This window comes from Podarcis pityusensis, assembly GCF_964106645.2.
Source record: "Podarcis pityusensis genome assembly, chromosome: 7".
Classification (NCBI taxonomy): domain Eukaryota; kingdom Metazoa; phylum Chordata; class Lepidosauria; order Squamata; family Lacertidae; genus Podarcis; species Podarcis pityusensis.
The window spans coordinates 39825670-39838869 of record NC_138031.1 but is presented as its reverse complement, the minus strand read 5'-3'; the positions used below and the strand labels follow the sequence as shown (position 1 = coordinate 39838869).

At 40.4% G+C, this 13200-nt stretch overlaps 1 protein-coding gene across 1 annotated transcript in view; it reads right to left on the bottom strand.

The window, feature by feature from the left end:
• Positions 1-511: 511 nt before the first annotated feature.
• The window catches only part of ALKAL1 (ALK and LTK ligand 1), a 35077-nt gene continuing 22388 nt past the window's right edge, over positions 512-13200 (bottom strand). The window contains exons 3-6 of the mRNA XM_081013648.1: positions 5485-5538; positions 4056-4136; positions 3461-3537; positions 512-1189 (exon numbers count right to left, since the gene is read on the bottom strand). Coding sequence (XP_080869774.1) covers positions 3473-3537; positions 4056-4136; positions 5485-5538 — 200 coding nt within the window. The 3' untranslated portion in view covers positions 512-1189; positions 3461-3472. The remainder of the gene's footprint in view (positions 1190-3460; positions 3538-4055; positions 4137-5484; positions 5539-13200) is intronic.

Genomic DNA, 13200 nt, shown 5'->3' with positions numbered 1-13200 from the left:
TTTTTTAAAAAGGGGGGAGCAAAGCTTACCTCCTACTGATTTCAGTAGGAAGGAGATAAACTGTACCAGCTGCAAGACTGGCATAGTCTATTCGCTGTTCTGGGGGAGGGGGAATCAGAAGAATAGGAGGGCTTTGGATCCTGGACATCCATGAATAACCTGGTATGTTCCTTTTTTTGTCCTATCTAACATTAGAGGAGTCATGGCAGAGGACTTTTCCACAGCCTCACAGGGAAGGCTTGAAAGGCCGGGTCTCCTCTCCAAGGGTGAACATCTGTTTCTCGCTTTTTTTTCAGAAAGTAAAAACTAAAATGTCCTATGGCTCCTGGGATGCCCTCCTAGAGATCATAGGACTGCAGCATTAGAAAGTATGTAGAAAGCATATACCTTCAAGTATGGAATAATTACTTTAATAGTATCCAACTGCAATATAGAATATATTTAACAGGTGTTAGAGATAGTAATTAAAAGTCCCAAAATCACCCAAAGGGTCAAGAAAAACATGAAAATATGAGATCTATATTCTTTATTCCACCCAAACTGCATTGCAGTCTTCCAGTCTTTATATTTACATTATTTGCGACTCTTTCTATAAGTGCCAGTACAAACGTAACTGATGATAATCCAAAACAGCTTTACAAATGTTTCCCAAAGCAGTGTGCATTTTTTGAGCAGTTTGTTCTTATGTGCAATAATATATATACTATGTAGGCATATATATATTTTACCAAAAGCTTCATAATATGAAATATTTTCCACAGAAAGTAAAACATCCCACTTGCAGCTTATTCAGATTTCAGTTACAGAGACTTCTGCTTTTCAAGTTAGTGCAAATAATGAAAGTAAGAGCCTGAGCAAAATGATGTACAAACAATGAAACAAGAAAACAGCAAACACACCAGCCAACTCCCTGCATATAACATTTAATTAGTATATTATTAGTAGTCTTTATATACAACATATTTAAATAAATTGGCTTATTTGAGCTATAGGCAACATATTTACAAATACAAATAAAATACGTTCCTTTCACACGAATATGGAATGTCCGACATATATGAAAATAAAATGCATCTAGTAACAAAACAATGCTGTAAATAAAAAAAAGAGCAAGATGTCTTCTCTTTGTCTTGGGACAGATTTCAAGGCACTTTCTCGGCAAACCAGAGTTCAGGCTTAGCAGAAAAGTCTGAAACAAAAAACAGTTCACTTAGATTCCCAGCTATTGAATAATAATAGTTTCAGTAGAAACCAATGCATTTATAGGTTCTTGCTTACTAAAAAATGAAGAAAAAACAAACTTTAATGACTACAGGCTTTCCCAGTGCAAACATGAAATGCTCAGTGGGCAACATAACTGCTGGTACCACCCCACCATTGGCACATTCAACTGAAGATACATTTTGAGAGCCCTGACAAATCGGGGTTCCAGTTGTACAGAAAGTCTTTTGCACGCAGAGTGGATATGCACATAGATTCTGTTCCAAATAAATGCAGATTAGCAGCAAAGTGGTGATCCTGTTCCATTTTTGAAACAAGAAATGCTGCATTTTTAATGCTGGCTTATTTGCATACCTCAGAAATTAACAAATATTTCCTGCCATCTACAAAAAAAAGAAAGTTGTAACTATCTCCACCATGGAGTCATGGTCTGATATTGTTGATAACCTGTAGTGCAGCTTAAAAAGCTTGTTGTTTAGAAAACTGAAGCCATGCTTTACCTATTACCGTATTTTTCGCTCGATAACACGCACCTGACCATAACACACACATAGTTTTTAGAGGAGGAAAACAAGGAAAAAAAATTCTGAATGAAACAGTGGATGTATCATTTTTGTGCTTCGTGCTGTGGCCACAGACATGTGATTTGACCGTGAGTTTGGGGTAGCCCAATGCAAAAATCCTGAGAATCCATGTGGATCCATGCTTTGTAACCACGTTTTTGTACCATTGCAGCCCCAGGCAACAGTGGGTGCATGATTTTTTTGGTGCAGGCTGTAGCCATGGATATGCTATGTGATCTGATGGTGAATTTGGGGTGACCCAATGCAAAGATCCTGAGGATCCATGTGGATCCGTGCTTTGTAACCACGTTTTAAGTGGGGAGGGAAGGAAAAACATAGAAGGGACAAGGAGCACCGAGAGGGATGTGCGGAGAAGCAGCTGGCTAAGAATGCAGGAGAGGGGTTTTACCGGAGGGAGGAAAGGAAGGCAAAAGTTCCCCCAGCCACCCACCCAAGCCAGCCAGCCAGCTCTCTCTCTCTCTCTCTCTCCCCCCGCCCACCTGCATGTTGCCTGCGAGTCCCTAGACGCAGCAGCAGCAGCACCGGAGCACGGAGAGGAATTACGGTAGAAGGAAGGACGCTTTCCCCTCTGCTTGCCTGGAGGGGAGGGGTTTTCTCTGCTCTTTGTGGGCAGTAAGACCCTGAGGCAGAATGCAGGAAAGCAACAGCTTTCTCTCTCGGGAGGCTCGAACGCACGTGTGGCTGCCTGCAATCAGTTTACCACACCGAGAATGAAGATAAACTGGTAAAATAAGGGGGCTGGGTTAAAGCTAAAGGGAAAACCTCAAAGATCCCTCAAGAACAAGGCAGGGGTTCAGGGCTCCCAAAGCCGAGCTGCAGCCTTAGAAGGGAAAAATAGGGCTTTCAGAGGTGGTTTTTACTGCCCCGCTGCTTCCAATTTTTTTAAAGGCAAATTGCAGGAGAAGATGCAGCAGTCAGTCACTCTCTCACTCTCTCCAAGCACCCACGCTAGCGAACAAACACACAGGCAACCACACACTCACAAAGCACACACACTAGCAAACACACAGTCGCGCTGCAGAGTGGCCAAACCTCCTAGCAAGCACTTCCCTGGCTTCTGCTGACCGCAACGAAGACGACCCTCGAAGAAAATGTGTGATGCACTCGGGCCAGTCGGCTCCAGGGACCACACATTCGCTCAATAACACGCATAGACATTTCCCCTTACTTTTTAGGAGAAAAAATCTGTGTGTTATAGAGGGAAAAATATGGTATATCAGTAGACTTCTCCATGGTCCTGAAATGGTGCAGAAGTAGCCCACCAGGGCCACATCAACAAGCATTTGACAAAACTGGAAAACGACAGGTAAGTCATCTCTTTAAGTTACATAAATCTTTTTATAAATTCAAGTAGCCACAGGGGAGACTGATCAGGCTTAAAATGGTGGGAGTAGAAAAGGAGCTAGACTTTTTCCACTCTTGCCATGGCACTGATGAAAACCACATTTCCAAAGCAGGGAGTTCCAGTTCTAGTGCCAACAGAGGCTTCCTCTTGATGAAAAAAGTTGTATGTCTGATTTTCTGTGATTTTCATTGAAACCACAGTGGGGAGAAGGCAAAACTCTTGTTACTATTTGGCTTTTGATAAAAGAAACTAATAGGAACAAACTGGTCATTAGATTATAAAGGTGTTTTAATTAAAGAAAAATACTTACATAACAGGCCTCCTATGGCTGTGTACACAGTGGACTCATTGCTAATCTTGTCAGCAATCTTGCACACCTTTTATAATCTATTTAAAACCACAAAAATGAAGTTAACATTAATCATCATGTGTTTAATTTCCTAGAGTGTAAGTCCAGTTTCATTTGCCATCAGCTGCAAAATGTAGGTGTTTTAGGGAGTTTTTTATATAAGTAGTTTTCAACATACATTACATTCAGCGTGGCACTACATTCAGCTCTGGCACCAGGTGAAATATGCCACTGAAAGTTGACAGCGCTCAAGGTTGATTTAGCATAGCTCTGAACACCAGTTCCTGGGAATCTCAAGTGGAAGAGTGCCATCACACTCACTACCCTACTTGTGGTCTTCCCAAAGGCCTCAAGTTTGCCAATGGAGAACAGAATGCTGGACTAGTCTAACCCAGCAAGGCTCTTCTTATGTTCTTAGTGGCAGTGGACACATGTGTATTCTATTCTCAAGAAAGACTGGGGGAAATGACTTGGTGTTAAGAACCTGCTCAACCCTGGCCTAAGACCAGACAGACAGGACAATGAAACATGGAAGTAGTTTTTAGCTGGAACTTACAGGCTGGTGTTGAACAATCCCGTGTGTTGTGATAGAGCCGGTGGAAATGCTTACTACATTCAGCTGAAAATGTAACTGGACCTGTTTGAAGATTAATCAAACACAACATTTTGATTGCATTTATAATTCTATGGCAAACTAAATTGCACAAATAATTAATAAATAGTTCATATTTGCTTCATCTAATATGTTTCAAACCTTTCACCAGGTACTCTCCTTGTCAAATAAGGCAAGGTAGTGGTTAATAGAAAAGGGACCTTTTCAGTGATAGAACTAGGGGTGTAGAATGTCCTGCTCAGAGAAGCTAACTTGGCACCTACACTGTGGTCCTTTTGGCATCAAGTGAAGGCATTTCTCTTCCCCACTCCTGCCCCAGCCTTTCAATCTTTAAAAATGTTTAGTGTTTTTTAGATATTTTGGGCTACAGTTTTTCCTTAGCTTATTTTGTCTTTATTCTCCTACTATATTCAGCACTGTGGGTTAAACCACAGAGCCTAGGACTTGCCAATCAGAAGATCGGTGGTTCAAATCCCCGCGACAGGGTGAGCTCTCGTTGCTCGGTTCCTGCTCCTGCCAACCTAGCAGTTCGAAAGCGCGTCAAAGTGCAAGTAGATAAATAGGTACTGCTCCAGCCGGAAGGTAAATGGTGTTTCCATGCGCTGCTCTGGTTCACCAGAAGTGGCTTAGTCATGCTGGCCACATGACCCGGAAGCTGTCTGCGGACAAACGCCGGCTCCCTCGGCTTATAGAGCGAGATGAGTGCACAACCCGAGAGTCATCTGCGACTGGACCTAATGGTCAGGGGTCCCTTTACCTTTACCTTTATATTCAGCTTTTAGGTTTATTTATATGGTTTTAATTTCTATACTATAAACCATCCAGAGAACTTTATTTCATGGGTGTGGGGGTGTGTGATAAAGAGATACAAATATTGTGATAAATAAATAAATGTTCACAGTACAATTTTACTGGAGTTTCTGACAAAAATTACATATAACCATATTAATGTAATTAAAGCTACTGGAATAATGAAAAAGAAGGCCAGTGATGGGTGATGGGTTACAACTATAAAGGCTACAAAATTTTATCACCAAGACTTTTCACACTGGCTCCTCAACTCTCTTGAGCCTTTTCCAATCTATTGGGGAAAAGGCATCTGAAGATATTTAGGGAAGTTCAAAAGTTGGGAGTCACTTGCCAGTGGAACAGCTAGCCTTTTAATGGGCCTTAAGATTCCATGCCCTAACCTGTGGGTCCCACTACAACCTGTTGGGAAGCAAATAGGAAAACAGCAGCCCCAAAGGTTGGACCTAGTAATTTACAATATAGGCTTCCTTCATTGGGAGAGGAGATAAGACACTCCTTTATGTAGGCAACACCTGGCAAGAGATTAAACACAGAATTGCCTTCACACAAAAAGTGTTCTTACCTGTGAAATGTTTGATGAACTTGTCCTTTAAGTTGGAATCTCTTGGAAATACTTCTGGGGAGGAAAATATATTTCATTATCAATAATGTGTTAAAGAAAAGTCTACAAAATATGCGCATGCGCACACACACAGAGAGAGAGAGAGAGAGAGAGAGAGAGAGATACAGTAACTGTTTTTCAAAAGCTGTGTTGTTTTCCACCTTTAGGAGGTTGGATGAGATTAAAAAACAACAACTAATCATCATCTGAGTATGACTTAGATATCACCATATGGGTTTATTAAATATAAACTGTATTTGTCCATAAGCTGTTTCAAAACTAAAACTGATACAAAATAAAACCAAACAGCAGTATTTACATAGGCATACCATACAGAGAATATATATATTAGTTACCATTTAAATACCAGTCTCAATACAAAAACCTTTCTGCAGATGCAGGAGCTCTTCTGTATATACAGAGATCCACATATGTAAGGCATATTCTTTATGCCAGTGGAAGCATATATTCATTTGTGGGCATAAAGCTGACCCCTCCAATGAGTTTTTGCTGTAAACTGTCCATGAATCAGAAGACCTAAAGAGTCTGAAACAATGTGAGATGTGGGAAGTCCCCCTTTACTGTGAAGGTCCGTGAATGTTACAATACACTCAAAGCAATGGTACCCCCACATGGGGAGAAAACTGGCGAGGAGCAGGCATTACCTATGTGCTATGCAGCACCCCAACACTTAGCGTTGCAGGGGGAGCAGTATACAGCAAAAGTGGGGAGGCACCTGGTTGGGGGGGGAGAGCACTCTTCCTTCAAGATTACTTCATTGCCTCGCTCCCTTTCAAGAAGCTGCCAGCTGCCCAATACACAATTATTTTAGCATTACATTTCTGATAAATGATAAAAATAAAGAGCACCACTAAAAAAGAGAGGTAGATATGAAATGTGTTCTCATCAGTTCTGGTAAGTTATGTTCAATCAAACAATTAAGATGTAATTTGGTATTTATGGCGAATTTTGGGGGGGGGGCACAATATCCACACAGAGTGCCGTCAAAGTTGTTAGCATGGATCTTTGCTGTGCATAAATACCAACAAACTGAAACAACATTTAAGGAAACATTTTGAAGAGTAACTAACCATTATATTTTTATTATCAGCCCTACCCTCTCATACAGAAGAAAAGCAGCATGTCATTTTTATACAAAACAGAGTAGTTCTAAAACTTGGTGTTCCGCAAATAAAAGCATCTGCTCTTATTTGCACAGGCTTTATGGACTTGTATCCTCACAGTTATAGGCAAAGTTGCATTATATAAGCAAGAGTTTCATCCCTTGCATAATCCCAGTTAATAATAATAAGTAATCTTCTTTATCGGGGATTTCTTTTTTATTTCCAATGGGATCTTTCAACTTGTATGCCTAGTCTTCTTTAGATAATTAAGCATTATAGAATAAATCCTGCCCCTTAGTCCACGGCAGCAGTAGCTATGAAAAGCTGGAGGAGTGGCCATACTACTGATCTAATTCTCTGACGCTTTGGATATTGTTGTTCTTGTAGGCACCAGATGGGGCCCCAAGATTAGCTAGGTTCAGCGGCACAATGCCACACAAGACCTTCCGAGTGACCTTGCAGAAATGCAATTTGTTTTTCTGCTTTAATCCCAAAGCCACTGCCTTTGGAGTAAAACTTCCTGAGGAGAGATTATTTCATGGGAAATAGCTTGAGGATGGTCCCCTTTATAGTTTAATTTGTATCTTCAAAGGAAAGCTTCTTCTTTCTCTTAGTGCATGGTGAATACTTCTCTGAGAAGCAGTGGATCATCAAAGCAGACACATATCAGGTGATAAAGCCTAACTAGCTCTTTAAAATCTGCCCCCGTGGCCTGTTCACAAAGCGATGCTTACCACATAACTGAAGCTAATAAATCTAAGCATAATTATGACAAGATGCTACCACAATTAAATAATCATGGATTTAGCGGAAGCAGACTTACGAAATGGTCACACTTGTCACCACAGTTCTCATGATCAACTGTGAACCTTGCCAAAGTGAAACCAATAAATATGTTCGTAAGATAAGACCTTTGGGAAACGAAACCCATTTTAAATCACGATCTGTGATATACATGTTAAAGACTGATCTAATAGTGTTGAGTACAGAAAACATTGCTATGGCACCTTAGAGAGACTAAGGATGCAATCCTTACAGTCTTACTTTTGAGTAAACTGGAAGCTAACTGACTTACTGTTGAATTACTTTGCAAAGGTTTTAGGCTATAACTGATTTATTGAGCCAAGAGCTCTTATGAGCAAATTCAAATCTCTCTCTCTCTCTCTCTTTCTCTCTCTCTCTCTCTCTCTCTGTGTGTGTGTGTGTGTGTGTGTAACAAAGTGTAACAAGGTTGAGGTGATTTAATGGATATGGACAATATAGGAAAAAATATCAAGAAAACAGGATTGCAAACAATAACTCCAGTGCTAATATATTAAACATCAATACAATATATAAACTAAGTATTTGCTGAACATTAAGTAACGCAGGTAGCGCTGTGGGTTAAACCACAGAGCCTAGGACTTGCCGATCAGAAGGTCGGTGGTTCAAATCCCCGCAACGGGGTGAGCTCCCGTTGCTCAGTCCCTGCTCCTGCCAACCTAGCAGTTCGAAAGCGCGTCAAAGTGCAAGTAGATAAATAGGAACCGCTCCGGCGGGAAGGTAAACGGTGTTTCCGTGCGCTGCTCTGGTTCACCAGAAGCTGCTTAGTCATGCTGGCCACACGACCCAGAAGCTGTACGCCGGCTCCCTCGGCCAATAAAGCGAGATGAGCACCGCAACCCCAGAGTTGGCCACGACTGGACCTAATGGTCAGGGGTCCCTTTACCTTTACCTTTAAGTAACCACTGGAGCACTGGCAAGTTGGGACAGCCATCCCTTCCCACCCTGCAAAGCCTCATCATTTCCACTGGAAATTTCAGAGGACTGAAGAATGGGGTGAGCTGCTTGTTGCATCTCTGATGTTGCGTGAAGCAGCAGCAATGCTTGTTCCATAACTCTGCTGTTCTGCCTCATCTCAGTGGTAGCCCCCATCCATCCACCCTCACCCATTACTAGGATTCACCCTCACTCTGCAATCAGGGCAAGCCTTAGCTTACCGTTTTCGCTTCCCAACCTCCAGAACAAGCCCTACCATTAGGCAGAGCGGGGTTACCACCTCAGGTAGCTGATTTCAGGTTCTAAATAACAATAACTATATTACTAAAGCTAGGAAGTAGAAAAGCTTGTGGATTTTTTCTGCCATAGGTGGCAAAATAACTTAGCTGGTCTTGGCTAGCTAAGTTACACCTTGACCAAGATGGAGAGGGCAGAGTTCCATCTGCTTCTACACCTCAAACAGAACAATGTCTCTGATCAGTCCTGCCAACTTCACTGAAAGTGCTAAACAAGAAGAGGCTAGATAACTCGGCCTCTGATTCCTTCCGTAGAAGGAGATAATGATCTACATATGGCTTGAATTCCAGCAGCAGATTTTGACGCACAAATTATGCTAGGCTTGAAAGCCATGACTAACGTAACAAAATATTCCCCCCCCATAAAAATCCAGAACGGCTGCAGGATCTGGTTGCTCTAACAGCTGCCTTAGATCCCCATAGTGAGTGTTAGGAGGCTTGCATTAGTGGAAAGACAGGAGATGAGTAAGGAATAGCCAGAAAGTTGCCATGAGACCTTGAACCCCACTCCACCCTCCTTTGGCTTGTCCTGTTAATACATTGAGAGGGCAATCCTATGCACAATAAGCTAGTGTAAAGTCACACCAGATCCAAACCCCATTTATCAGTAGGGCTGCTGCTGCTGTTCTGGCTAAACCTGGCAGAGGAAAAACAAGTCATTTAAATAATGTTCTATGCTAGGATGCCAGGTCACATACAGTAAATGACCTGAATAGGCTTAGGCTAAAAGTCCTCCCTCAGTGGCCCCTTTTTGGAGGCCTACACTGGCCAAGGCGAGTGGGTTTTTGCCCTCCTGATCTTCTCTGAGCCAAAGAAGAATTCAGTAACATCAGGTACTCATCTCTCATTGAGGCAAGTGTTGTTTCTGAGCCTGAGGATGACGAACTTTACCACCATCATTGCTACTAACACTACCCACATATCATTAGTGGAACATAAGCAAATATCCACTGAGCCTTGTCTATGTTACATCCAGGGTATACATAATGGCATGGGGGAGCAAAGGGCTTCTGAGAGACCTGTTGCAAATTAGTGTTCTGAAAATCCTAAAAATAAATACTACTTTGCATATATGGTCATTCAAAAGAGTGAAATTCCATAAAACATTTGAATTTACTGGAATTGTGGTGAAGGAATTTGATAAACCTGGTGGACTCATTTTTAGTCAATCTTAACTATTTCTTCCCTCAGGTCTTATGGCACTATAATTTTGTCACTTTAAGAAAGAATCAGATTGTGTTGTTCGGTCTTCACTTTTAGTGCACATGCATAGATAATCAGTTTGTTGAGCACTGATTTTACACAAATGATTCTTCTACACAACTGAGTTGTCTGTAAATTGATCTATGGAAATTAGTACATGCGTATGATAGGACAATTGCTGCCCACACATACAAAACCTGAATAAGCTAATGTCATGCAGTGCACATGATGTAAAATCAACCCATATCATTTTAGCCTACACATGTTAGATTTTACACGCGTAGATGACATTCAAATGTTCCATCCTCGCATTGGTATGTGTGGCTGGTGTACACTAACTCCTTTCCATGCAACAAGCTGAATCAGAAGAGCAATACTGTGTGATCCAGAACCTTAATAGAAGAAAGAACTTGCTGAATTAAAAGAGAATGGCTATTTTCTTCTGCTTCATTGTTCAAAATATGTGGAAGTATGTTTGCTTGAGATCATCACAGGTCAATCAATAATCTATATGTTCAAGGCATGACATTTCAGAAGAGAATAACTATGTTCCTCTATTTTGCTCATGAGGCTCTTTAGGCTCATGTTTTTGACATTTCAAGGGGCGAAAATGTAAATAAAAGTTCATTTTTTATTCAAATAAACAAAATAACTAGCTAAAAGTAATAATAAAAACAGCTATAAAAGCAGGAAGAATAAAATTAAGAGATAATAAAATAATAATCATAGAAGCTTTAAAAAAGAAAAGAATTTGTGGTGTAAAATACATTCCATAGTGGAATACAAGGTTCACATTTGTACCAAACATAACCAAATAACCATGAATGTTGCCAAATAATGTGCTAACCATGAGATTTGGTTATATAAATCACAAACGGTCCCTATACAAGCAAAGTTGGAGGGGTCCACATTACCCCTGGTGACACATATTTTATGAATCAGTTTTTTAGAAATTTCAATGAACATGCCTTTTTTAAACTACAGATCCTTAGAATAACAAGATGCATCCTTGAGAGATCACCAGATGAGCAACAACTTTGCAATGGAGACTTGTCGGAAGCCATAAGGCCACACCTTCGTTGGTCTATACAGCTTGCTTGCTTGCTTGCTTGCTTGCTTACTTATTTGCATACTACTTAATCACAGTCATCTCTAACTGGTGTACAGAAGACTTAAATCAATGAAACTAAAAGTGAGTTAAAACAGCAAAATCAGAATTCAATTTTTAAAACCTGCTGGAATAAACAGGTCTTCAGTGCCTATGACCCCTCAGTGGGAGTTCCTTAAGACTGGGCCTACAATACTGAATACACAGGTACCGGTAGATACAAGCCATACATCTGAGCTGAGAGGGATCACTAACCATGATACCCTCAAAGACCTCAGTGATCAAGCAGAGAAATAAGGGCTCAAGGATCCCCTTTTCTCTCTTGAAAGATAGGAGAAATATTATGGAAAATTGACACCTATCTATTAGGGTCTTCCAGTTTCCACAAAGTTACGCTAACATCCACAACTAAGGTACTCTGGAAGGCCTGTACCTCCCTTGCGGCACTCAGTTTTTATCATCAGTGACACAGATAACAGGGGAACTGAGCTCACAATGGAAGTGCTGGTGTATGTGGGTGTCAGCATGGGACCAGGGAGAAGAAATTACATTTTGTAAGTAACAACATACTGCTGATTCTATGGAAATGTAATTTCTCTCCCTCAATGTACCTTGAAAACATAACTGGACCACTGAAAGCAGCAGAGCAACAAGTAGGGAGCCTTTAAGATAGATATCAGACATTAGAAATGGCAGTATCTATAAACCAGTGGGAGAACATTTCAACCTCCCAGGATATTCTGAAACTGACCATAAAGTGGTCATTCTAGAAAGAGAAACTTCAAAAGAAGAAAAGAACATGAAACAGCTGAATTATGGTTTATCAAGAAGTTCAATGCCATCTCTTGTGGGTTAAACAAAAACTAATAAGTTTTGTTACATCATGTGTCAATTAGCTTATCAGTGCCAGAATAGTAATTTTGCTAGCAGACTGGATTCAAGATGCTTCTGAAGGGTATAGGTATAATCCAAACCATCAATCAAACAAATTTAATACCAGTATGCAGACTCACATAGGCTTAAGGAGGGTTGAGGAATATCAAACAGAGGGCAATCCTCATGTTACAATCTTAATTTCAAAATACAGTGATCCTTATTATTTTCTGATACACCCAATAGTCAATACAAAAAACTTTGGAATTTCTACATATGCCACACACCGCCACATTTTCAACGCCTCAAATTTCATACCACTTGAACTAAAAGTTCCAAAGTTCATGCTTATTTTATAAGTAAAACTTCAAAACTCATCTGTTCTCCATGAAAAACAGCCATCCATTATTTAACACACTATGTGGTTAGTGTTCTATGACATGCACCATGGTTAAATTTCACAAACACTGAGGACCGGCAACCACACAATAAGCTGAATTTCTCACCAATACAGATGCACACCTGCTGTTCTTAAATTTAAGAAACCTGGAATGAACAGCACAAAGCTAATGAGCTGCATGTGCCTCCCTAAGGCAGTTGTGTATGTCTTGCACTATCCTTGAGTTTCAGATCTTTCCCCTTAAAGTCACTGTATAACATTTGAAGCTGTATTTAAAAAAGAAAGACGGGGAGGGGAAAAAGTGATGCCTGACTGTCTGGAAAGCCTGAAACCAGAAGCCATATAAGTCAGACTCAATGTTTATTTTCAAAGCTCAAAACTTCTCTAAACTATCATAACAATTTTGAATACCTCTCAAATGAGTTTGCACATCCTGAAAAAAGTAAAAGAGGAAACCCGTAGATGGGGAAAGGATAGAAAATGGGGAAAAATGTAGCTGGGGTAAAGCATTTCACAGGATTTACAGAGAGGAGTTAAGGAAAGAGGTAATATATGGGAATAGTAAGGATGGTTGAAAGCAGTGAGCTGTGCTTTTTCAGAACACAAAAATTTGACAAACAGGTTTTGAAGGATGGGATGCCAAAATAATGATGGGGACTAGACAGCATTTATATATTGATATAAACTAAGGTGACAAATCTTTGCTAGTCCTAGTAGAAATATTTCCCACTATTCTTAAGCACAGTAAAACAGTAATGGAGTACACATTTTTCAGCCTGCAAAAGTAAAAAAATGATTAAAATGCAGTATCCGTTTTCTTTGACACTTACTTTCAAAAATATTTCAATCAATTACCGTAATAAATCTTGTTCTGAAATGTTAGCCTTTTGTTGCTAAGCTTGAACAGCAGATGTG